Here is a 26473-nt window from a genome sequence, read left to right as displayed (position 1 = left end):
GAGAGATTCTTCTGCATCCCAGCACCCTTGCACTGTTAGTGTCTGACAGTGATATCCCCAACCATGGAGGCTTGCATCTATCATTACTAGCCAATCCAGTGGTGCTAGGGAAATTCCCTTTCTTAGATGATCCGGCTGTAGTCACCACTGCAGTCAGGAGGAGTCCTCCATTGGCAGGTGGAGCTGAATCAAATAATCCAGAGGCTGTGGGTTCCACTGAGACTACAGGGAGCATTGAAGAGGACATACATGCACCCTCACCCTCTGTACCACTTCTAGGGTTGCCGCCATTAAACAAAGTACCTGCAGGTAGCACCATATGGTCGGGCACAGAATGTTCAGACGTAGCTGTGCCGTCAGCTTCTGACTACGAGCTTCTGGCAGGAAAACCTTGCCCTGCTTTGTGTCGAACCATTCCCAAGGTATTCCAACAACTGAGCAGGCTAATGCTTTTAGCCAAGTTCACCATCCAGCTGGACTCCTGCAACATGGAGATCACCTTGCTGGTCACCAGGCAGCTCTCTTCCAGCAACTTGGCTCGAATCAGCCAGTCGTCCAAATACAGGAGTACTAGGATCCCATCCTCTCTCAATTGCCTTGGAAAAGGTCGTGGGAGCGGTGGCCAGACCAAAAGGCAGTGCCCGAAACCGATAATGGCATCCCAGAACTGCAAACCGCAGAAAGTGTTAATGCTATAGTTGAATGGAAATGTGAAATATGCCTCAGACAGGTCCAAAGAGGTCAGAAACTCCCCCAACTGCATAGCCATTATCACATAGTGCAAGGTCTCCATGCGAAAATACGTCACCCACAGATGACGGTTGATACCTTTGAGATCCAGGATGGAATGAAAGGATCCCTTTTTCTTGGGCACAACGAAATAAATTGAATATCACCCCATATTTTCTTGAGATGTGGGTACTGGTATCTCAGCCCTCAGAATGAGGAGCCATGCCAATGTAGCCTCCACTGCCTGCTTCTTTTGCGGGAAATGGCAGGGAGAGACCATGAACACGTCCCGAGGATCACTGTTAAACTCCATCACATTTCCTTCTTGTTTCACCACAGGACCCACTGATCTGATGTGATCTCGACCCACCTCTGATAGAAGGGAGAGGCGTCCCCCATCTCCTGTTCCCGGGGGTGGGTTGGCAAACCTTCATTGGGAAGCTCGGGAGGTTCAACTACCTGAGCCCCTGCCCCTTCTGGGCTGTCTGGGATGAAAGGACTAAGACCTACCAAAAGGTCGAGTGCTCTGAAGCGTCACTTCTTTATAGGGTTGAAAACACTTGGATCCCCTAGCACGACCTCTCATGCTAAAGGAGCATGGCGTCTGCTTCTTATCCTACGGTAATCGAGGACCTGGTGATTTGCCCTAATTACTAGTCAGTTTCTCCAACTCGCTCCCAAACAAGAGCGAGCCTTTAAAGGGCAATTTCATGAAGTTAACCTTGGAGGTCACATCGGCCGACCAATTTTTCAGCCATAACTGATGCCTGGCCGCTATTACCGAAGCCACCCCTCTGGCTGAGGTGCAGACCAAATTGCAGCCTGCATTTGCCAAGAAGGCAGTCGCTGGCTCCATAACTGCCCTGACATTCACCCCCAAGTCATCAACCTCCTAAGAGAGGAGTAAACAAGAGCGAGCCACTAGGGAACAACAAGAAGCTATTTGCAAAGACATTGCCACTGCTTCAAATGCCTGCTTAAGGATAGTTTCAATCCTCCCATCGTGTACATCCTTCAAGGCCGCTCCTCCCTACGGGGATAGTCGTCCGCTTAGAGACTGCACATGCAATTGCATCCACCCTTGGAAAATGTAAACATTCTCTCACCTCCGGATCCAAAGAGTACAAGCCTTCCAAACCCGAGCTCCTTTAAAATTAACTTCTAGGGTGCCCCACTCAAGATCAATCAATTCTTGAATGGCCTCCATTACAGGGAAAAAACAAGAGGCTTTACGCAGAGAAACCAAAATAGGATTTTTCCTTGGCTTAGACATGGAATCTACCCCAGGTACTCCTAGCATATTAAACTGCTGGCCCTGATTTCCCAGACCTTGATCTCTATGGAAGAACTGTAGCATAGTCTATATGGTTCTAATCCCAGAGAAGGAGAAGGAGGTAAGAACTAAAGAGGAGAGCACCAGGGGCAGGGAGATTAGATGGAGCAATTGATGGAGGGAAGAGAGTCAGGGATGCAGAGATTCAGGGAGGGTGATCGATGTTAAAGCCCTCCATTTTTTCCTAATTCTCCTTCCCTTAATCATATCATCCTCAATTTTCTCTTCTCAGACTCCCCTAATCTTTCCAGATTCTTCCTCCATCAATCACCCCTTCTGACTCTTCCTCCCTGAATCTCCCCCATCACTGGATTCTCTTCCTTCCATCAATCGCTCCATCTAATCTCCCCACCCCTGCTGCTCTCCTCTTAGTTCTTCCCTCCTTCTCCTTCCCTCTGCTTTGCACATTCTTTGGCTTGCCCTTCTTTGATTCTTCCCTTCAATTTCTCTTCCAGTCTTAATTAAGCCTTCTCTCACGATCAGTGATGTGGAATATGGAGTGCTGCTTACTGTCTTCATCCTCCTTTCCTGGCACATGCACTTCCATTCGCACAGGAGAGGATGCCAGTACCCATGGGACAATCAGTGAATAGTGTTGTCTTTTAAGCGGCTGTTTTAAATAGCCTGCAAGGCTATAAGTATGCATACTTTACACTAATTTTCAGAAAGAAACTACCCCGATTGCTGCTTTTTGAAAATGAGCATAAAGTACATGGGTACTTTACACCTATTTTCTGCAGGTAGTCAATCGGAATGAAATGGTGCACACAATTTTAAAGTGTCATATCCATGTGCTATTTCCCTCCCTGGCCCAAGTACATTTCTGGGTTATTTTCCCTCCCTGCCCTAAGTACATTTCTGGGTTATTTTCTCGCAACACCACCTGCTATTACTACCAGTACAATTTAAAAAAATTGTTTAAGAACATGCTTTTCAAATTTTCTTAAACTGTCTCATGAGCACATGCTCTCATAGAATGGCAACACGTGTAAAATTGTCTGCTGGGGACCTTGCTGCTTAATGACTATCAGAAGTATCACAGTTTCTTTTTCTGTACTTAATATTTTTATTATTTATTTAGTGCTTTTTTATACCGACATTCATGATACAGATCATATCATAATCGGTTTACAAGGAACAGGGGGTTATAACATTAACAGAGGAGAAAGGCAAAAGTTACAATAAAACAAGGGTAATGGAACTAGGGAGAAGAAGAAGCCAGTAGCAGAAGGTAACTCGGTAACTATAACAAATCATTTACAATGTCTGAAATGGAGTGCACTGAATAGAAGGCATTAGTGTATGAACTGTGGCATAGCTGAGATGGGCCTGAGTTAGGGGAAGGCTTGTTAAAACAGCCAGGTCTTGAGTTTTTTCATGAACGTCAACAGGCAGGGTTCCTGTCTGAGATCAGGGGGAATAGCATTCCAGATGGCTGGTCCCGCTGTCGAGAAGGCCCGTTCTCTAGTGGCTGAATGATGGGTGGATTTGGTTGAAGGGGCGTGCAGAGATCCTTTGTAAGCTTCTCTGATAGGTCTTGAAGAGGTGTGGAGTCTGAGTGGGAATTGAAGGTCGATGGGGACATGGTTGTGAATGGTTTTATGAATGATGGTGAGGGACTTGTGTAGGATTCTAAAGCTTATTGGTAGCCAGTGCAGATTTCTGAGGATGGGTGTGATGTGATCTCTTCTGTTGGTATTTGTTAGGATTCTAGCGGCCGCATTTTGAAACATCTGAAGAGGTTTGGTGGAGGAGGCAGGGAGACCTAGCAGAATAGAGTTGCAATAGTCTATCTTGGAGAATAGAATGGCCTGGAGGACAGTTCTGAAGTCGTGAAAGTGCAGAAGAGGTTTAAGTCTTTTTAGCACCTGTAGTTTATAGAAGCAGTCCTTGGTTGTGTGATTGATGAACTTCTTTAAATTCAGATGGTTGTCAATTATTACTCCAAGATCTCTTGCTTGGGTGACCAGGGTGTTGGGGTGGGTCAGCTGAAGGATATCGCTGTCTCATGAGATATGAGGAGGAGTTCCGTCTTGGCTGAGTTAAGTACCAGGTTTAGGCTGATGAGGAGGAGGTTGATAGCTTGGAGGTAGTTGTCCCAGAACTTAAGTGTTTTCACAAGGGATTCAGTTATAGGGATCAGGATTTGTAAGTCATTGGCATAAAGATAGTGTTTTAGTTTTAGGCTTGTTAGCAGCTGGCAGAGGGGAAGGAAGTAAATATTGAAGAGAGTGGGGACAGGGAAGAGCCCTGAGGTACTCCTCATGAAGAATTGATGCGTGGGGACTCTTTGTTGTTGATTTTGACTTTTATAGCCTCTATTACTGAGAAAAGAATCGAACCATCTGAAGGCTGTTCCTGTTATCCCAATGTCGGATAGTCGATTTAGGAGGATGGCGTGGTTCACCATGTCGAAAGCCGCCGAGATGTCGAGAAGTACTAGTAGGAAGGAGTGTCCTTTGTCCAAGCCCATGATGAGGTGGTCTGTGAGGGAAATGAGGAGGGTTTCAGTGCTTAGCGATTTGCGGAATCCGTATTGAGTTGGGTGGAGTATTTTATGGTCTTCAAGATAATCTGACAGTTGGGTATTGACTAGTTTTTCCATAATCTTGGCGACAAAAGGCAGATTGGAGATAGGGCGGAAATTGTTGGGTTCCCTGGGGTCTAGGTTCGGTTTCTTAAGAAGGGGTTTGAGAGTGGCGAGTTTTTTTTTTTCAGTTAAGACAAAAAACTTGGTGTTGGATCCAGTTGCCAAAAACTCCCAAACTTTCTACAGAATAAGGAAACAAATATCTGCATATGTAAGGAGATTAACACACAAGGCTGGTGCTTCCATTAGGCAAGCAAGACGGTCACCAAGTGCGCCAAACGTATGGGGGCAGCAAAACCCTGTCAGCCCAAGGCTTAAAGGAGTGCTGTGCTAGAGCCAATACCACTAAAGAAGGGAGTGCTGTGCTACAGCTCCTGCTGCCCATAGGAGGAAGTGCTGTGCTGCAGGTAAATTGGGGGAAGGGAAGTGTATGACTGAATGCTCCCCTAGAGTGCCAAATCTTGCACCAGCCCTGTTAACACAGTAAATGTTACTTCATTCAGGAGAGAGACAAACCTTATACCTGCACTAGTAAATGTTATGCCTTGACAATGACCTCTGCTATCTTTCTGGATCAAGTACATACTTTAAGTACTATCTCTGCTATAAAAAAAATAAATAAATAAAAAATGGATGTTTAGACTGATTGAGAGAACTGGCTCTGTTCTGCAGACAAATGCAAAATAGTTTGCAGTCCTCCAGATTTCAAAGAATTGAGGCAATCAATACTTTATAGTCTTTCCTTCCCGACCCTTCATTACCTTCCCTTCTGCTCTTCTTTGCTTCCTCTGCACTAAAATTTCTATTTTCCCATTCTTAACACATGACTGTCTTGCTGATTTCTGACAAGCAGTCTAGGTCTGCCCTCTTGTGGGCCCTCCCCTGCCAGATCTTCCTGCCTCATATACAGCAGGAGCCCAGGCTCACCCAAAAAAGAAGGCAAAGCAGCAGCACAACAGAGAGAGTAGGAGCCGCATGGTGGAGACACTGGGACGACCATGTTGAGAGTCATTCTGTGCTAAAAATCTGCAGGCTTTCGCAGAACTTCACATTAAGATCTGCCAGGCTGCCTGGATTCTTCAGTTCCTATGCACTCTTATTTTATTTAAATATCCCTTTTGTCCCTGCTTTTAGCCTCCACAGGCTGGCTGCCTGGGTGACTAAACAGCAACCTTTGCCAGCCTCAGGAGCTTCCTCAATGCTGGTTGGTTGGCCGGCAGGGAGCCACCACTGTTGTGATGACTGCCTTCCCATCCTCAGCCCTAGCACACTACCTCTGCAGCACCCCAGGTCTGAGACCAGCATGGGACAGGATCTGAACCCAGATCCTCTGCACCACAGTGGGGCTGGGCCATTCATATGTACTTTTACTGCAATTTTCAGCACAAAATGAACATATCTGCATGTTTTCTTTCCTTTTATTGTTTTATGAGCACTTTCAAAATAATTCTCTTCCTCCTAGGTACAAGTAGCCAATCTCTTCATAAAATATTGGAATTACAGAGATTAATGGTTCAATCCAGTTAGTGATTTTACACCAAATGCTTCTACAGTATATAAATGCTTTGTTAGGAATAACTTCCACTATGTCTCATGTGATTTGCCACTGTCACCAAAATATACTGCTGTGGATTTTTGTTGATGGTTCTCTCTCTGCAGTCTGTATTGGTTCTGGAGAGAGCCAGATTCTCTGCAGGCTATGATATTTTTTTTATTGGTCCACTGAAAGTGATTCCAAAACTAGCTAATACCCTGAAGTCTCCTATTCACTCACATGCTGCCCAGCCAGATCCCATCATCTCTATCCCATGCATATCCACACCCTCCTCTCCAGGCCTGGTTCTCGCTCCAGTCCAGCACTGTCATCCTTCCTCTCCATCCTACATGATCTAAATCCAACATTCTCATCCTCCACTTAACCTCAGCCAACGCTCTCAACCCTCCCTATCGCTTACCCTACCCAGTATACAACCCAGCACAATCAGACCTCCCTTCACCCTCACTTAAACCTGGCAGGCTCCTCTCCCCCACTTGACGTCAGCACTTGTACCCTGCCCTCCCCTCCCCCATCTGATCCAAACCTCACACGCTGACTTTGTCCTTCCCATACCTGACTTGCATCTAATGCTCTCATCCCTCCTTCCCACTTTCAGTCTGACCTAAACCCAGCACAATTCTCTCTCCCTTCCCTACACCCCAGTCAGTAATCCTTCCCTCCTTCCTTTTCCCCCACCTCACCCCTCCCTTTCCCCTCCTTCCCCTGCCAAATTTAATCCAACCAGTCCTACCCCTTTCCTCAGTCTGTCTCAAACTCTCTCTGATCCTTGGGCCCCGTGAATTTCCAAGCTGCCCACCTCTAGAATTTCTGGACCAGTGGCCCTGTGGCATATGCAGGGCTAGCGTAAGGGAATTAGGCACCCTTGGCGAAACTTACAGCCTTGCACCCTCCCATCCTCCTCCTCACACAAAAATTATAAGTTTACAGTAGATTTAACATGCAAAAGGTGATTCTCAGGTAAAAATAGTCACAACATATATATTATATTTATATGCACTACTGTGGTACCAACCAGAAAACCCTGGAAAAAGGATGCTTGGGATTCATATGGATTATTTTTCAATTTATATTCTGCCTTTCAGACACTCCAAAACAGATTACATTCAGGTACTGTAAGTATTTTCCTGTCCCCAGAGGGCTCAAAATCTAAGTTTGTACCTGAGGCAATGGAGAGTGAAGTGACTTGCCCAAGGTCACAAGGAGTATGTATGCACCCTAAGTTTGGCCAGAAGGTCTCACTATTGAGCAATGACTGGAATGCTCTCTCCCTTTCCTGGGGATGTGAATGCTGATTCTGCAACCTCCCCAGTCTGTCTAATGCTTCCCCCTGCCCCCCAGCTATGCCTCCCATCTTTTCTTCAAGGTCCCACCTCCCCATTTTGTCTGGCACCCAGCTTGTGCGTCTCCCCCCACCCCTCTGTGAGCGTGTTTTGCGGAGATAGCATCTCTGTCTTGCAGCAGGACGTACGCCCCATATGTGCGTAGGTCAGCGAGCACGTGCACAGAATCCGAGCTACGCGCTATGCTTCTCGGCAGTCAGGGCGATGCGCACACTTGCACGTCCCAACAGTTACAGACAGACTCAGCTTTGGGAAGGAGCATAGAAGATAAATAGATAGACAGATGTGGAGTAGGTGCTTTCAAGACCAACCGGTCCCTTCAGATTTCATCCGATCAATGTCATCCCCTAAAAGCTCCTTTAAGGCTCTCATTTGGTAACAAAAAAAAAAAAAAAATCACCTGTCATAAATTCCCAGGAAATGGCATTATAAGTAGAAACCGAGTGGGTTGATCCCAAAGTATATTGAGACTCACTTGCATTCTATAGAATAGTTTAAATGGTCTGCAGTGCAGTTTGGAAAATGGACTAGAAAGATGGTGATTGTAGGAAAACAGCATCTGCTGCCGCCGCCGCCCCACCCCCGAAAACATTTCGTTAGCACGCTAAGAGCAGGCTGCCCAATACTTTCCACTACGATCTGCAGCTCAGTGATTAATACCGTCAGGCGGAACTATACGGTGGACTGTTGGATGTCGTTGACCCCCTTGCTATCCCCCTCTCTGCTGCTGAACTTAGTCATGTCTTGGAAGTGCTGTGTCCAAACTGGAGCAGCCGCTGCCCGAGTGCTGAGCAGCAGTCCTCCAGCCCGTCCCAGGTCCAGCTCTGACATCTGCAAGTCCAAAGAGGGCAAATGAAACCAAGGCCCATCTGTGAGATCTGACAAAAAGAAAACCTGGACATCATTTCAAGCGTTTTCACCTTGCGGCTACAGGAATCTCCGATGCACAGGACATCCACCTGTAACCTCTGTGGTTCAGCAAGGACGTAAGAAGGGGGCATTAGAGTTCTTTGCACTTCTCATTGCAGGATCTGCTTTCTCCAGCCTGCGCAGCAGCCGGGACTGCTGTGAAGGGAAGCCTCTGCCCGGACAGCCTCTGCTCTGTTGTTAGGGGACGTTGGCAGGAAGCTGCTTTCTTCGCTTACTTCTCCAGAGTCGGTCAGCAGATCAGGGCAGAGGCAGCAGCCGGCCAACTGGGGATCAGCAGGTCAGGCTCCAGCCGGCGTTTCGGTGGGTGAAATGGTTGGACATCTTAGGAAAGAGAAGTGGATAGGCTGGTAGATCTCTGGGTGAAGTATCCATCCAGGCTTGGAGGATCAGTGGGTTATTGAAAGGCGTTTATCAGTGGAGGAATACATCTTTCTGGGGTGGGATTCCATCTCTGCCGTTGTGCGACATTCCTTTGACAAGAAGATTTCTGTTTCCTGGAGTGGGAGAGGACAGCGTCTCCCCAACCCCAAAGCCTCACAGAACATTAGTGCCTAAAAACCCACGTCTGCCAACTGACCTCTAGGGATCGGAGTCAGAGCCTGGGAGAGGCAAAGACACTGCTCTAGAGGTTACCAGAGATGTCAGGTTTCCTTGCTGTGAAAGTCCTGCTGCTGCTGCTTTGCACCTTGGGAGGATACCTGCCCCCAACCCTTTCCAGGAGGGGCGTGTTACCGCGGCTGCAACTTAGGTTTCAAGGTAAGGGAGACAAGATCATTTGAACTAAGTTCATAATTATACTGACTTTCTGGGCTCCGGGACTAAGCTTGACTTCAGCTTTAAAAACCTTGCTAGTACCACAGTGCTCATTCAATGTAACATTTTTTCATCAGCTGTAAATACAACACTAAAGTATTCCTCTTTTGTTAAAAGTCACTACTGTGTGAAATGGTTTGCCTGTGCATAGCACTTCTGTAATGTTCAGCTTACCTTGACCCAGTGTGTTAGTTACGTTCTTTTTGCATATAGGAAGCCCAATTTTATAACAGCGTGCAAATTTGAAGGTACACTTGTAAATGATTTCACCACCCTGGAACACCTCATCACAGTACGCAGCAAAGTGCAAGCAAAATCGATTCTGTGCATTCAAGCCACTGGGTAATTTTCAAAAAGACTTTTTCCACAGGTTAAATCACATTTTATGTGTGTAAATGCTTTTGAAAATTACCCTCAATGTCTCCAAAGTGAAATTAGCAGGCAAAGCTCGGGATATGTTCTTTCTGACTCAATTGTCATCAGACCATAGGCCAGAGCTTGTCTAATGACATCAGCTGATTATCTAATGACATCACTGTAGCAAGCACAGAGCCAGAGCTGTGTATTTCAGCTTTACTGAGTAATAACCAACATGTGATTTTAGCTGGTGAATTGATATAAACTGGAAGACATAGGAAAACTGACATGTTTTATAATCAGAGGAACACTTTAAGTGGTGTGAGCGTGAGCCCTGTCCACCAGCTTTTAATTTATTTGGTGTATGTAAAAGCTTAAACATAACCTCCCAGATTCATATCCATCATATGTCACTGACTCACTAACCCATTTTAAATTCATTCTCAAGCCTGCTGATCCTGTGGGCCTCACAGACTTCAATGGCATTTTGGTATATTAGAATACATACATCATTATTTCATCTTTGGGTCCTATTATTGCTATTAGATGTTGATAATTTGTGTCATAAACATTTTTGCCAGGACTTAAATTTGTTGTTTGGATCATTCTCTGGATTTAGAGCGTCTTTAGTTTGTTTAGTATTTGGGCTAGAATGAATTTTTAGGATCTTGATCCTTTTGTATTTTTTACATTTTTTTGTTTTGTTTCTTTTGTTGTAATTTTTTTAAATGACAATATATTGTGATATGTTCATTTTATTGTTTTTATTATTATTGTTTATGACTGCATAGAAATATAGAACATGACAGCAGATAAAGACCATATAGCCATCTAGTCCGCCTGTCTACATCTCCTGCTTAGCTTTATGGTCCCTTTCTCTCTCTCTCAGTGATTCCCTGTGCTTGTCCCATGTTTTCTTAAATTCTGATATGGTCCTCGTCTCCACCACCTCCACAGGTAGGCTGTTTCATGAATCCATCACCCTTTCTGTAAAGAAATATTTCCTTAGATTACTCCTGAGTCTACCTACCCCCTTTTACCCTCATTTCATGCCCCCTCATTCCAGAGTCTCCTTTGAAAGAGGCCCATCTTCTCTGCATTTATTCCTTAAAGGAATCTTTCCAGCATGTTTCCTCTTTCCTGCAGGGTAGACGATTAAATGTTTAAGTCTGTCTCTATATGCATTGGGGCAGATTTTCAAAGGGTTACGTGTGTAAGATACGCGTGTAATCCCCGAAAAGCTGCCCTGATAGGCTCGGCGGCACGCAAGCCCCGGGACGCACATATGTCCCGGGGCTTGCAAAAAGGGGCGGGGCATGGGCAGTCTGGGGGTGTGGCGTGGCCTGAGCCTCCAGGCACAGCAGCCATTTGCCTCTGTGCCTGGGATCGCGGGCCGGCCGTTGGCCAGCGCACGTAAGTTACACCTGCCAGGAGGCAGGCGTAACTTCTTCAACAAAGGTAAGGGGGGGGTTCTAGGTAGGGCTAGGGGGCGGGTTAGGTAGGGGAAGGGAGGGGAAGGTGCGGGGGGGGGGGGGGGCAGAGGGAACGGAGGCAGGCTGCGCGGCTTGGCGCATGCAAGTTGCATAATTGTGCACCCCGTTGCGCGCACCGACCCTGGATTTTATAACATGTGCACGGCTGCGCACGCATGTTATAAAATCTGGCGTAGATTTGTTCGCGCCGGATTGCGCGAACAAATCTGCGCCCGCGCTCAGGTTTTAAAATCTGCCCCTTTATGATGAAGATGGTTGACCATTTTGGTACCTGCCCTCTGGGCCAGCTCTATTTGGTTTATATCCTTTTGAAGTTGTGGTCTCCAGAACTGTGCAGAACACTCCGAATGAGGTCTCACCAGAGACTTATACAGAGGCATTACCACCTCCTCTTTCCTGTACCCCTTCCTATGCACCTTCAGCCGTTGCCTTATCCATGTGTTTGGCCACCATCAGATATGATCACACCCAGATCCTGCTCTTGTTACATGCACAGAAGTACTTCACCCCCTATACTGTACCACCTCCTTGATTTTTGGCAGCCCAAATGGGAGACCCTGCATTTTTTAGCATTACATTTTAGCTGCCAAACTCTGGACCAGCACTTCCCAAACATTTGGTCAATGTGACTCCATTTTAGCATTTGAAAATTTGACTGACCCCAGAGTATGAACAAAATTAATTAGCAGGGGTGTAGTCCCCCTCCAACAATCACTACTTCTCACCCTCCCTGTGCTCCAGTTAATTCCCTCTCTCATCTTCTATTCCCTCCAGAGGGCTTCCTCCTCCCAGCAGACCTCCTCTTTCAATCTCCACTCCCCTCACTCCCCAGCCCATGCAGCCTTTTTTGTACCCCCCCAGCCCCTTCTTATAATCCCCAGCTGATCTTGTCATCTCCTCCCTCTCCTTCCAGCCCTCATTCCCTCCTCACTCTCAGCCCCATCCCCTCTCTCACCTCCCAGCATCACTTCCTCCCCCTGACTCTTCTCTCACATTCCATCCATCTTATCCCCTCTTACCATCCACCTTTTCTTACATTCCACGGGTGATCTTCTGTCATTCCCCTCCACAGCCAATCCTCTTCATCTTATCCAACCTTCAAATCTCTCCTGCTTCTCATCTAGTTCTCCAAACAACCCCTTCTCCAAACATCCCCCTGGCAAGGGTCAATGGCCATATTTTCTTTTGGGTCTTAGGGCAAAGGTGAATGACAACTGGTAGACATAGAGGGCAGGAAACATTTTACTCTTTGGTAGGATTCAGTAGTGGCTGAGAAAAATGGTTGATCCCAAGCTGACTAGTCACCATAGGGCCTGTGAGCTAGTGCAAGTTCACAGGGCCTCCAGTAGCCCTGATCCCTCCTCATGCAGGGTTTTCTGTTACTACAGAAATTCATGCAAGGGCAGTGCTACTTCAGGGCCTGTGAGCATGTGCTCGTTCACAGGCCTCATGCTGACTTGCATTAATAGAGCTGGAGGCACCTGAAGAGTGCTGACATTTGAGGCACTTGTGCCCCCAGTAGGGGTCTCGACCCACAGTTTGGGAGGCCCTGCCCTTGACCCTTCCTCAAGCTTCACTAGATCCCTCCTCATATTTTTGACACCTTCCAGGGTATCTACCTGCTGCAGATTTTGGTATCATCTGCATAAAGTCTAACTTTTCCCAATAACTATTCCTCTAGATCATCGACAAAAATGTTGAAGAGAACAGGACTGAGGAGCAGTCCCTGTGGCACAGCACTGGTAATCTCAAATTCGACTGAGAAGACCTACCTATGCTGAAACCATGCTTCCATGGATTCCAGAAATTGCACTATCCTTTGTTTTAGCAGTGATTCCTTTAATTTGCTCCCACAGAGGACAGACTAACTAGCCTGTAGTTCCCAGCCCCTTCCTTATTTCCACTTTTGTGAAAAGTAACTAAATCCACCTGTTTCCAGTCCTCCAGAACTATACCAGTCTCTAAAAAAACCATTGGAAGGGTCAGCCAGTGGAGCTAGCAGAACTTCTCTAAGGTCTCTTAACACCCTTGGATCTATCCCATCCAGCCCCGTTGCTTTACCTATTTTTAGTTTGGCTAGCTCCTCGCGAGCACAGCCTTCTGAAAATTGTTTGAGGTCTCCTTCTCTTCCAGTTCTATTTTGGCAGTATTCTGTGGTCCTTCCTCAGGGGACACTAAACACAAATATTTGTTAAGCAAATTCTGCTTTTTTCCTTGACAGCCTTCACCTATTCCCCCACTTTGAGTTTTACAGTCCCATTTCTGCACTTCCTCCTGTCAGTAATACATCTAAAAAAAAAAGTCCTGTTGCCTTCTTTTACTGTATTAGATATTTTTTCTTCTATTCTTGCCTTTGTTTTACCAATTACTTTCCCAGTTTCTCTTAGCTTCTCCAGATATTTTTGCCTGTCTTCCTCTTTCTGTGATCTCTTGTGGTTTATGAATGCTAACCTTTTTCCATACCTTTTCTGTAACTTCTTTAGAAAACTACTGTGGCTTCTTTTTCCTCTTCCCTTTATTTACCTTCCTAACAAAAAGGTTTGTTGCCCTTACAGTTTTGCCCATTGCTCATCTAATTTTCCTAGCTTATCCCATCCAGGTAACGCCTCATTGGAGGTACTCGCCCGTCTTAAGAAAGTTAGTTTTACTGACGTCCAGGACTTCTTCCTTGGAATGAACCATCACCTCCTGCACAATACTGAACCACATCATCCCAAGTGATCCCACACTGTGACATCAGAAACACTCTTTCCATTTGTAAGCACCAGGGCCAATATTGCCTGCCTGCTGCTTACAAATGGGGAGAGTATTTCTGATTGCACATTTTTGTTCTGTTTTCTGTTTTTGAATTATGTTGTACCACAGCAGCAGCAACTCGGGCGAAAGAAAATTCAGCTCTGGGCCTCCTGTCAGCATCAGGTTTTCACAGGCTCCGTGGTACCCCACTGCTCGCATGAGTTTTCATGGTGATACAAAGCCCATGCAGGAGGAAAGGGCAGAGCATTGCAGAGCCTGTGATTACATAACGGCTTGAAGGATGCCCTATACTGAATTTTCTTTCCCTGTGGGGGCCAACGCTGTTGTACAGGACATGTGGTGCAGTTGCTTGGAAGTGAGGGGGGATTCCCTGAGAGGGGACGATTTGGGCATGGGTGATTGGGGGAGGTCATTCCTCCCTCCCCCCGCACCTCTGATGACATTTGGAAGGGACATCCCTCCATTGCCTATGAGTGCATGCAGTTTAAATCTAGCCCTACACTGTTTGGTCTTTCCCTTGAGACACAAGATGGTATAGGGTTTTAATTTAAATTCTTTGTCATTATTGCTTACTTGGGTCAGTTCTGGGGCACATAGCTAAGTGCTGGTCTCCTGCTCAATAGGGTCTGGATTCCTCTCAGCTTGTTGGCTTGAGGGAAGGATTAAGATGCCTATAGTAAAGGTGATCACTGCTGGAGGAAGAGTGTTCAGCCTTAGAGGAGATTTCCCTTCCAGCACTTCTGGCAAAAGTTTGTCTCTTATCTCTTGGTGCATCTGTTGAGGTGGCGTGGGATGGATGGAGAGGTATGAGGTGGGTAGGACGTTATTTGAGGAGGTGTAATATGGTTTTAGGCATCTATTGAAGGAAATGTGATGTGGGCAAGGCATCCATTTGAGTAGGTGTGAGGTGGGTGATGCATCCACTGGAGGAAGTTTGAGGTAAATGGGGTATCTATTGGGTGAAATGTGGATGTGGCATCCACTGAAGCAGGTGTGAGGTGGATGGGGGCGTCCATTTGAGAAGGTGTGAGATGGGTGGGGCATCCACTGGAGGAAGTTTGAGGTAAGTAGGGTATCTATTGGAGGAGGTGTAATGTGGCTGGGGCATCCACTGAAGCAGGTGTCAAGTGGGTAGGGCATCTATTTGAGAAGGTGGGAAGTGGGTGTGGCATCCACTGAAGGAGATGTAAGTTGGGCAGCGTATCCATTGGAGAAGGTATGAAGTGGGTGGGACAGCTGTTAGTGTTCGTGGTAGTTGTGGGTGGATCCTTGGGCCAAATGCAGATGACCACGCCCCCGAGGGAAGAGCCCAAGAGGGGCCACCGGTCAGGCTGAGAGTATGAAGACAGACACAAAATAGTTATTTTATTAAACAGTATATTGAACCACCAGAGGTGGCAGTAGTGAGCTGGAAGTGCCCGGCTGGGCTGTAGTCCCTCAGATACTGGAACAGCGATCCTGGATACTGAGCTGTAGAGAAACTGAGATAGTGAGTAGGCAGGGTATGCAGAGTTCAGGAACAGAACCTTGATGGTAACTCTCACACAATAGTCTCTTAGAAGCAGCCCAGGAGCTGGAATGAAATAGGCCCTCGAGGAGCGAGTACCTGGCTCCAGGGAACGCTCTGAGAGAGAGATGGTAACTCACTGGTGTTGTAGGCAGCGATGACTTCCTGGCAGAAGTGGTATTCAAGACCAAGTCAGGGAACGTAGGCCCTCGAGGAGCGAGTACCGGTTCCAGACTGCGATCTGAAAAGCAAAAGAGAAAGCGAGGTCCCCGAGGAGCGGGTACACCTGGTAAGTCCAAGGAGACAGAGTAGCTAGGAGAGTAACCTAGTCCGTATTCAACTCCTTGCTAACTCGATACATTAGCGTTTACAGAGACCTTAAATATCCGGTGAAGATGACGTCACCTCAGGGGGACGCCCCTGAGGTTTGCGCCACAGCTGGTACTTGAGTCGGGGCCGAGCCGCACGCGTGCCCTTAGGCTGCTGGGAAACATGGCAGAGTGCAGCGTCTAGCCGGTCCGGGGACGCCGGAGGGGAGTGGCAAGAGGACGCCACGGCAGCCAAACTTCCAACAGGCAAAGAAGGAGTCGCCAAAGAGGTAAGGTGGGCATAGTGGAGACGTCGGGCAGCGACGGTCGCAACAACAGCCATTAGGAGAGGAGTGGAGTAGGTATTGAGCAACTTCAAGGGGAGGTGCTGTGTGTTGCATGAAGAGAGGGAGTGACTAAAAGAACTGCTTACCCATAATTAGAGATTAATTAATTTTTAAATTTGATTTATTCTAGTCTGTTTAGATTGTGATTTTTGAGAATTCTCTGTCTAATATGCACAGGAACATTTCCAGTAGGATGATTATTTCAGCTTTGCAAGGTTAAGGTTTTGAGTTCTTGGCATCTTTCTGAGTTTTTTCTAAACTTGATTGTTACCACCAAGTTTCTTTCTTTAGCATATTGTAATAGTTACGATCCTTTGTGGATGCTAAATAACATCAAATGCCTGATTCATCAAGGTCTTGTCCCTTGAACAAACAATGGGAGTGAATCAGGCACTTAATGCTGTGCAGGAGACTGGTGCTGCAGGCTGTGCTGTAAAATGTTCAGGAGCCTGAGCTTCAGGGGTGAAGGTTCACTCAGATTTTTCTATGCTTTGACTTATATGCTGCAGTGAGCACTGCTCTGGTGGGATGTTCTAAGAACATAAGACGTGCCCAGTGATTCATCGAGCCCAGCATCCTGCCTCTGCCACTGGCCAGTTCGAATCACAGGTACCCAGCAGACCCCAAATAGTTGGTCCATTTTATTTTCAGGGATATCGCAAGTCTACCTGGCGAATAACTGTTTATGGACTTTTACTTCAGGAACTTGTCCCGTCCTCTTTTGTGTCCCACTATATTAGTTGCCTTGACTATGTCCTCGGGCAACAGATTCCATAGCTTGATTGTGTGCTGAGTGAAAAAATATTTCCTATGATTTGTTTTAAAACTGCCGGAGGTCACGTGATATGGTGGGCCTGATCAGTCACACAGCTTGGAGCTCCGGGAACCACCTCTCTTTCTTCCTTTATATTTCTCTTTAGTCTGAGTTCTGGTGGCAGAAGAGAAGTCAGTGCGGGGCGGGCCGGCCCTGAGGTAGGAGGAGGGACCGGGGCACGGCCCGGTCCCGTAACAGTACCCCCACTCCGGGGGTCCGGGCTTAGCAGGATGAGCCAAGTGGAACTGACGGAGGAGAGACTTGTCCAGGATATGGGAAGAAGGCTCCCAGGAATTCTCCTCCGGGCCATACCCCTCCCACGAGAGGAGGTATTCCCACCGGCGATGGTGGAACTGAGCGTCCAGAACATCCCTCACCGTATAGGTGACGTTGGTTTCGTCTTCAGTGGTGGTAGGTTCCAGAGGTTTGTCATGAAAGGTGGAGAGCAGCACAGGCTTAAGCAGAGACATGTGGAACACGTTATGGATCCTCAGGGTGGACGGCAGACGTAACCGGTAGGAGACTTCCCCTACTCGCTCCACTACCGGGAGTGGACCAATGTACCTGGGGGCCAGGCACATAGAGGGAGTCCGTAAGTGGATGTTCCTGGTACTCAAACATATTTCTGCCCTGGCAGGAAGGCCGGGGCAGGCCGCTGTGACCTGTCTGCATATCTTTTAGCCTTGGCTGCCGTCAGAAGGAGTTTCTCCTGGTTGGCTCTCCAGAGGTTGTGCAACTATCGTGCCGTCAGTTGAACTGCAGGCGACGGTACCGTCGAAGGCAATGGCAGAGGAGGCCTCAGGGTCTTTCCATAGACCAACTGGAACGGGGATTGGTTGGTTGCAGAATGCTTATGGCGGTTATAAGAGAACTCTGCCCACAGTAGGAAGGTGACCCAATCATCCTGGAGGTCCCCCACGAAGGACTGGAGGAACGCCTTCAAGGTCCTATTAGTGTGCTCGGCTTGCCCATTGCCTTGGTGATGGAAGGCTGTTGTTAAGTCGAATTGCACACCAAACTTCCTGGAAAGGGCCTTCCAATATTTTGCAGTAAACTGTGGACCACGGTCAGAGGCTATGTGCAAAGGGAGTCCATGTAGACGAAAGATATGTTGCGTAAAGAGGGTAGCTAATTCTGGTGCCGAAGGCAGTTTAGCGAGAGGCACGAAGTGAGCCATCTTCGAGAAACGGTCGACCGTGACCCAGATCACGGTCTTCCCATCTGAAATGGGCAAATCTACAATAAAATTGGTGGAAAGATGAGTCCAGGGCTCAGTAGGAATGGGTAGCGGCTGAAGGAGCCCCCAGGGGTGTCCGTGCAAGGGTTTCTTCCGGGCACAGGTAGGACATGACTGCACATAGAGTCGGACGTCCCTCTTGACCTGTGGCCACCAGTAGAACTCTGTCAGATGTTCCAGGGTCCTGGCTGTTCCTGGATGTCCAGCGGTCAAGGAGTCGTGGGCCCACGCTAACACTCTCTTGCGGGAACGAGAGGGCACCACAGTCTTTCCCGTGGGGGCCACCTCGGATGCTGCCAGAAGAACTTTGGCCGTGTCCAGGATGTACTGAGGCGGGTTGGTAATATCTTCTGTCTCCGTCGTGCGAGAGAGAGCATCCGCTAGAACAGGGGTCGGGAACCCATGGCTCGCGAGCCAGATATGGCTCTTTTGAGGGCTGCATCTGGCTCGCAGACACGTGTCGCCATACTTCGCGGTTCCCCGCTGACCCAGCTGCTCCCCGGTCCTCCGCCGCCCGGGCTTAAAATGCTGTCAGCCCGGGCGGAACGCGGCAGGACAGCTGGAGTCAGCGGCACCGGCGTGCTCTCTTCTCCTCCCCCCCCCCCCCCGCGGCCCGGAAGAGGAAGTGGAGAGCATCGGGTGCCTGCGCGGGAAGAAGAGACCACACTAGCGTGGTCTCTTCTTCCGCGCAGGCACCCGATGCTCACCACTTCCTCTTCCGGGCCGCGGGGGGGAGGAGAAGAGAGCACGCCGACTGGAGTCATCCGGGTGCCTGCGCGGGAGTCATCGGGTGTCAGCCGGGTGCCAGCGCTGGAGTCATCGGGTGTCTGCGCGGGTCTTCCCGCGCAGGCACCCGATGCTCTCCACTTCCTCTTCCGGGCCGCGGGAAGAAGAGAGCACGCCGGTGCTCTCTTCTTCCCGCGGCCCGGAAGAGGAAGTGGAGAGCATCGGGTGCCTGCGCGGGAAGAAGACTGCAGCGCGGCTCGGAGGAAAATGAAAATCTTCAACCGCGGCCGATGGGACTCCGCCTTCGCCTCCGCGAGGGCTGAAAATGAAGGAGGTTAGCGTTGGGAGGTGGCTGCTGCTGCCGCGAGTTCCCGGGGGGGGGGGGAGAGAGAGAGGGAATGAGCGAGCAAGCATGTGTGTTTGAGATCCTGTGTGTGTGAGTGAGAGATTGCATGTATGTGAATGATTGAGAGCCTGTATATGTGAAAGAGAGTATGTCTGTGATTGAGATCCTGCCTGTGAGAGAGAGAGCATGAATGTAAGTTTACCATTGGGAACCTGTATGTGTAAGTTTGTAATTGAAAACCTGTTTGTTTGAAAGAGTATGTGTGTATGATTGAGATCCTTTGTGTGTGAGAGAGATCATGTGTATGTATGATTAAGAGCCTGTGTGTATAAGTAAGAGAGAGATCATGTGTGTCTGTGTCTGATTGACAGCTGGTTTAGGTGATGGAGCATGTGAGTATGTGATTGAGAGCCTGTGTTTAAATGAGAGAGAGAGACCATGTGTGTCTGTGTGATTGAGAGCTGATTTAGGTGAGGGAGCATGTGAGTATGTGATTGAGAGCCTGTGTTTAAATGAGAGAGAGAGACCATGTGTGTCTGTGTGTGATTGAGAGCTGATTTAGGTGAGGGAGCATGTGAGTATGTGATTGAGAGCCTGTGTGTAAATGAGAGAAAGAGAGGACATGTTTGTAAGCATGTGAATGAGAGTCTGTGTGTGAGAGAAAAAGACAGCATGTATTTATGTGATTGAAAGCCTGTGTGTGTGTAAGCGTGAAAAGATAGACAGCATGTGTGTAAATGTGTAATTAAGAGCCTATATAAGTGAGAGAGAAAAAACATTTGTATATGTGAGTGACTGAGAGCATGTGTGTATAGGTGTGTCATTGAGAGCCAGTGTGAGAGAGAGCGCTGGTATGTGACTGAGAGAGGAGAAAGTTCCAAGCAAACCACCCCACCTCCTGCTAATTCAGAACAATCTCAGGACACCTGGATATCAAACGTTCCCAGGTATGCAGAGCAAAAAAAATTTTGTATCCTTATTATTTTTCATTACTGGATCTTTGTGTCTGCTATTTTGAAATATTTTGTTGGTATCTGGAAATGTTTTATATGAGTTTTTAATTATTGGATATTCCACTCATCAGCTGTTTCGAAATATGTTCTTTTTGTTAGTACAGTTTTACTGCTGATGATTTTATATTTCTTGATTTGTTTTATAAGGATGTGTGATGTTTCTTTTTTCCTTTGTTACACTGCATACAGAGACTCTGGCTTGTTGCAGTTTCCAATTCAGTTTTTGTCTGCATGCTTCTTGTTATGCATTTTGGTCTCTTTATTCTATGTTAGGTGAGGGACAGCACGTGATTCAGGTGAGGTTTTCTGCTGGCGTGTAGTTTCTGTGTAGGACTCTATAGCAGCCTGACTTGGTCCGTTTTCCTAATAGGAGATGTATTGGTGTCTTAAGGCCTGGTGTAATATTTTCAGAGACTTATTGTACTTTAAAAGTGTGATCTTACATAAAATGCACACATTTACTTGTATTTAGTTTTAAACATATTGTATGGCTCTCATGGAATTACATTTTAAAATATGTGGCGTTTATGGCTCTCTCAGCCAAAAAGGTTCCTGACCCCTGCGCTAGAACGTTCTTGAACGCCGGTCGGTAACTGAGGGAAAAGTTAAAATGGCTGAAGAAGAGTGACCTGCGCGCCTGCTGTGGGTTAAGGCGCTGGGCGCGGCACAAATACTCTAAGTTCTTATGGTCTGTGTAAATGATTACTGGGTGCTGGGCCCCTCCAACCATTGGTGCCATTCCTCGAATGCAAGTTTGATGGCCAGTAGCTCTTTATCCCCTATGCCGTAGTTACTCTCGGCAGGCGAGAAATTGCGTGAGTAGTAGGAACACGGCAGGGATTTGCCTCCATTGGACAACTGGCTTAGAATGGCCCCGACAGCTTTGTCAGAGGCGTCGACCTCCACGATGAACTGGCGTTGAGGGTCATGGTGGCGGAGGCAGGTGTCTTGGAGGAATGCGTTCTGCAATTCCTGAAAGGCTTGTAGGGCTGTCGGCAGCCATTTCTTAGCATTGGCGCCCTTTCTGGTAAGGGCCATCAGCGGGGCCACCATCTGGGAATAGTGTGGGATAAATTGCCGGTAGAAATTGGCGAACCCCAGGAACCGTTGGAGTGCCTTCACTCTCACTGGTTGCGGCCAATCCTTGATCGCCGCGACCTTCTCCGGATCCATAAGGAATCCTGTGGAGTATACAATGTACCCAAGGAAGGGTAGTGATTCCTGCTCGAAGAGACACTTCTCGAACTTTGTGTAAAGTCGATTGTCTCGCAGTTTCTGTAGTACTCGTCGGACATCGTGGCGGTGCGTCTCCAAGTCCCTGGATTATATTAGCACATCATCGAGGTAAATAATTACCGAGGTATGTAACATGTCTCTTAGAACCTCGTTCATGAGGTTTTGAAAAACTGTCGGGGCATTGCAGAGACTGAAGGGCATGACCAGGTATTCGTAGTGGCCATCTCTTGTATTAAATGCGGTTTTCCATTCGTCGCCTGGACGAATCCTTACTAGGTTATACGCCCCACGGAGATCCAGTTTCGTGAACACCTTGGCCCCCTGTATTCTGTCCAGAAGTTCCGGGATCAAAGGCAAAGGATACCGATCCCGCCGGGTAATGCTGTTCAGGCCACGGTAATCTATGCAGGGTCGGAAGGACCCGTCCTTCTTCGTTACGAAGAAGAACCCTGCTGCAGCTGGGGATTTGGATGGTCGAATGAACCCTCGGTCCAGGTTCTCCCGGATGTATGCGGACATGGCCTGTGTCTTGGGAAGGGACAACGGGTAGACCCGTCCTCGTGGCGGCGTGGTACCCGGGAACAAGTTGATCGCACAGTTGAAGGGCGGTGCTCCAGGAGGATCTCAGCTTTCTCTTTAGAAAAGCATCGAGGTAGTCTTGGTAGTGGGGTGGCAATGCCAAGGAAGTCGTCAGCAGAGGTACCGGTGGTCGAGGGACAGCGGCCAGACAGGAGTCGAAGCACGAGGGCCCCCAGGACGCCACCTGGAGGGTATCCCACGAGATTACAGGAAAGTGCTTCCGCAGCCAAGATAGCCCCAGGATGACCGGATGCATGGACTTTTCCAGGATGAGGAACGAAATTTCCTCCACATGCAGAATACCAGTGCGTAGCGTGAGAGGCTTGGTACAAGTAGCGATGGTCCCTGGAAGCAGTTTCCCCTGAATAGAAGACACACAGAGAGGGGGTCTTTGGGATTGAACCCCAATCTGGAGTTGCTGGACCAAGTCTTTGAGGATGAAGTTCCCCCCGGTTCCAGAGTCAATCAGGGCTAGCGTATCAAACTCTCCTTCGGGAAGAAGTAAGGTCACTGGGACGGTGCACGGGGAGACAGACGTGGTGTGACCTAGGGTTAGCTCCCCGACTGTCCCTAGGTCCGAGCGTTTCCTCGGAAATACAGGCACAGGCCCAGGGACCGACGTCTCCACCTTTCTTCTTAAGAGATAGGCCCCCGGCCCACCTGCATGGGTTCGGGTTCTTGAGCCCCCGTAGAAGCAGAAGGGGAGTGCCTGTTTCGGGAAGATGTGGTTCCAGAGCTTCCGGGTCTGTGAACAGTCCTCTTCTCCCGGAACTGGCGTTGGATACGGCGGTCCACGCAGCCCGCTAGATCAATGAGATTGTTCAAGTCATCTGGGAGATCTCTGGCCACCAACTCATCCTGAAGTCTTGGGGAGAGACTTTCCAAAAAGATGCTGTGCAGGCTATCACTTCCCCAGTTCAATTCGGCGGCAAGAGTCTGAAAGTCCACGGCATGTTCAGCCAAAGGCCGGTTACCCTGACGCAGCTGAAGCAGTTCAGATGCGGCAGTAGGTCTGCGGGAGGACTCATCGAAGACCCGGGTCAGAAGACAGAAGAGACGATCCAGGATCCAAAGCACCACTAGAAACTCAGTGAACTGAGAGAATCTCGTTGCAAGGCCCTGTCCTAGTGAAGCTGCAGGATTTAAATACCCTGCAGCATCTGACGTCATCCAGGGTGTCCTCTTTGATTTTCCCGCGCTGGCCCCTTTAAAGCTTCGGTCCCTGGGCGTGTGCGCGCGCCTAGGGGGCGGGGCCAAGCGTGTCAGGTTGGTTGCGTCTCCCTCGGACAGGGAGAGCCGCAGCAGGCTGCAAAGCGGGCCTACGCGGCCGAAGAGAAGTCCGTGTGGGCCAGGCCGGCCCCGAGGTAGGAGGAGGGACAGGGGCACGGCCCGGTCCCGTAACAGTTTCATGCTCTTTCCAGCTATGCGATTGGGCCTCCTTCTTCCTGCCTGCATGGGCCCAAGTTCCACTTCCTCTTCTAGTTGCTGTGAGTGGGAAAAAGAAGGCCCAATCGCTACAGTACTGCATCAGGGAGTGTTTCTTCCAAATCCTAAGCAGGGTTGGTGAAAACACTAGACCACCACCCCCAAACATGTGGCGCTCTAGGCTGCCACCTAGTTTGCCTAGTGATTCCACTGGCCCTGTGCCTCCTGCAAGTTTTTAAGCTTGTAAATTGCTCCTTTTAGTATTTTCTAACAAATTTACTTATTGTGTACGTCTCCCTTTTATAGTTAAATGCTACTGCAGTTGATTTCCTGAAAGAACTGAGAAATGAAATTGCAGATCTGCTATTGGAAATTTTTAAACTATCAATAACATCATCTATGATACCTGAAGACTAGAAAGTTGCCAATGTAACGCCATCTGGATGAAGGACGTCGGGACACCAGGACATCTGGGACTCAGAACAGGCGGACTTCGGGACATCGAGACATTGGAGCGTCAGGGACATCTAAGAATAGATGAGCGATCCTGAGGCTTGTGTAAGGAAAGCCTGAGGCTGGACCATACCACGAGATTGGATGATGACAGGGAAGACCTGGACGTTAGACGAAGACATCACAAAGAAGACATCACGAAGAGAGAAGACTTGAAGATGAAGTCTTCTGGACAGGAGCTTGAAGATATCCACGTTGGAACAGTGGAATTCCGATGATGGAACTCTCTGGAGGATGTTGATCCTGGAGGGTGTTACTCCATCTGAAGGCACTGAAGGAATGAAGCAGCGCTTTTTATAGGACAGAAGCAGGAAGAGCCCTGAAGACATCATTTGGGAGGGCTGAAGATAAACTTCCTGCTTTGTCCCTTTAAATAGGAAGAAGAGCTGTGCGGGCAGCCCCTAGAGGGAGCCCTGGAGCACAGGGGGCGGAGCCAAGGCCTGCAGCGACGCTGGAACGCTGGAGAAGGTAAGTGGAGGCCTTGGAGTGTCTCCTGCCGCTGAAGAGGAGCTGCGCTGAGCCTGACAATGGCCCTGAAGAGGAAAAGACTCTGGCGGCTCCCTGCCGTGAAGAGGAGACTCCAGTGGCGGCACTCGGGCCGCGAAGAGGGGATTCCTGGCAGGGAATTCCCCTGCAGCTGAGAGGCTCCGGCAGCAGAGCTAGGGCCGCGAAAGAGAGGGGAATCCCTGTGAGGGGATTTCCCCGACGGAAGCATTGTTGGCACGGCTCCAGCCGCGCAAGAGGCAGCAGTACGACAGTGGCCACGAAGAAGGAGGCAACGCGGCTCGGTGGCAGACCGGGCCGCAGAGGTGAGGCCCTGCCCATGGAACAGCCGCGGGCAGGAGCGTAACACTTGCTCTGGTTCCCCTCCTCCAGTTCACGCTTACCTGCATCCAGTATCACGTTTAACTGCACGCTGTTCCTGTATGTTACGTATGTGGAACCTTGAGCCGAGACGAGGTTGATACTGCCTGCACTGCCTCGTCTTCGGGAGGTGGTGCAGGCTGAGAAGACCCAACAGGAGCTTCACCTTTACCAGCCCACGTTCCCTGCAGGTTGAGCCCTTGGGTGCCGGGGCCGACAGGACTTAGGTGCGGGTGTCTCACATCGGAGTCCAAAGGAGAAGACAGCACGGAGTCAGGAAGGCAAGGGTCGAGGCAGGCGGCGGATAGACGAAACCAGGAGCAGGCCAAAGGTCGGGATGGGCAGCAGGCAGGCAAGACGAAGAGACAAGCTGGAGGTCAGGGCAAGAGGAGGTCAAGTGAAGTCGGAGTACCAAGCAAGGATCAAGCAGGCGGAGGCGAGATACCAGGCAGAAGTCCAAAACCAGGGAGTCAGTCCAAGGGCAGGAACAGGAGCAGGACCGGAATGCAGGATCAGGAAGGCAAGGCAGGAACGCAGGATCAGGAAGGCAAGGCTGGAACGCAGGATCAGGAACAATGCAGACTATGCACTCAAGATCTGAGCAGGACCCGTTCTGAGGCAAAGTGCAGAAGTCAGAGCTGGGTTTAAATATCCGTTTGAGGTGATTTCATCTCCCAGGGCTGCAGCGAAGTTTCCCTCCATGGGCCCTTTAAAAGAAGGAGAACAGCAATCGCACGCGCCTAGAGAGGTGGGTGCCAAGGCTGAGCTGGCGGCGGGTTATGCCATGTGGGCAGGCCACTGCCGCAGGATTTGGGGCCTGGCCACCCCGCGCGGTGGAGGAGAGGGCCAGAACAGGATGCATGCTGGAGCAGGTAAGGGGGCCCGACTGCGGGTGGCCACGGCCAGGAATCCTAACACTGTATTCTGTTTTTACCCATACCTATACTCAGTTCCAGTGTAACAGTTCACGCTTACCTGCATTCACATCCAGGCATATCCACTTTCTACTCCAGTGTTTCCTGAAGTTCACCTTTACCACCACGCACCCAGCTCTGGAGACCCTTCTCAGCCTGCACCCAGCTCCAGAGACCTTTCTCAGCCTGCACCCAGCTCCAGTGATTCCTCTCAGCCTGCACCCAGCTCTAGAGACTCCTCTCAGCTTGCACCCAGCTCCAGAGACTCCGCTCAGCCTGCACTTAGCTCCAGGCACCCAGCTCCAGAGACTCTACCCAGCCTCACCAGATCACCTGCAATTGCTCCTGTCCTCCACATCAGGCTACAGCCCAAAACCGCAACATAATGTAGACAAATGTAAAGTGATGCACTTAGGGAAGAGTAACCCAAATTATAGTTACAAAATGCAAGGTTTCACATTAGGAGTCACTACTCAGGAAAAGGATCTAGGTGTCATCATTTAAAATACGTTGAAATCTTCTTCTCGGTGTGCAGCAGCCAAGAAAGCAAATTATTATTATTATTAGGAAAGGAATGGAGAATACAATAGAGAATAACATAATGCCTCTGTATCACTCCATGATGCGACCTCATCTTGAGTATTGTGTTCAGTTCTGGTCACCATATCTCAAGAAAGATATAGGAGAATTAGAAAAGGTACAAAGAAGGGTGACCAAGATGATAAAGGGGATGGAATGAGTCCC

At 48.8% G+C, this 26473-nt stretch overlaps 1 protein-coding gene across 1 annotated transcript in view; it reads left to right on the top strand.

Annotated features, from left to right (window-relative positions):
• The first annotated feature begins 7996 nt into the window (after positions 1-7996).
• LOC115090467 (semaphorin-3A-like) overlaps positions 7997-26473 on the top strand; it is a 202923-nt gene continuing 184446 nt past the window's right edge. Inside the window, exon 1 of the mRNA XM_029599594.1 lies at positions 7997-9236. Coding sequence (XP_029455454.1) covers positions 9119-9236 — 118 coding nt within the window. The 5' untranslated portion in view covers positions 7997-9118. The remainder of the gene's footprint in view (positions 9237-26473) is intronic.

Source organism: Rhinatrema bivittatum, chromosome 4, assembly GCF_901001135.1.
Source record: "Rhinatrema bivittatum chromosome 4, aRhiBiv1.1, whole genome shotgun sequence".
NCBI classification, from domain to species: Eukaryota; Metazoa; Chordata; class Amphibia; order Gymnophiona; family Rhinatrematidae; genus Rhinatrema; species Rhinatrema bivittatum.
The sequence above is the reverse complement of the archived record's forward strand: the minus strand, read 5'-3'. Positions and strand labels throughout refer to the sequence as shown.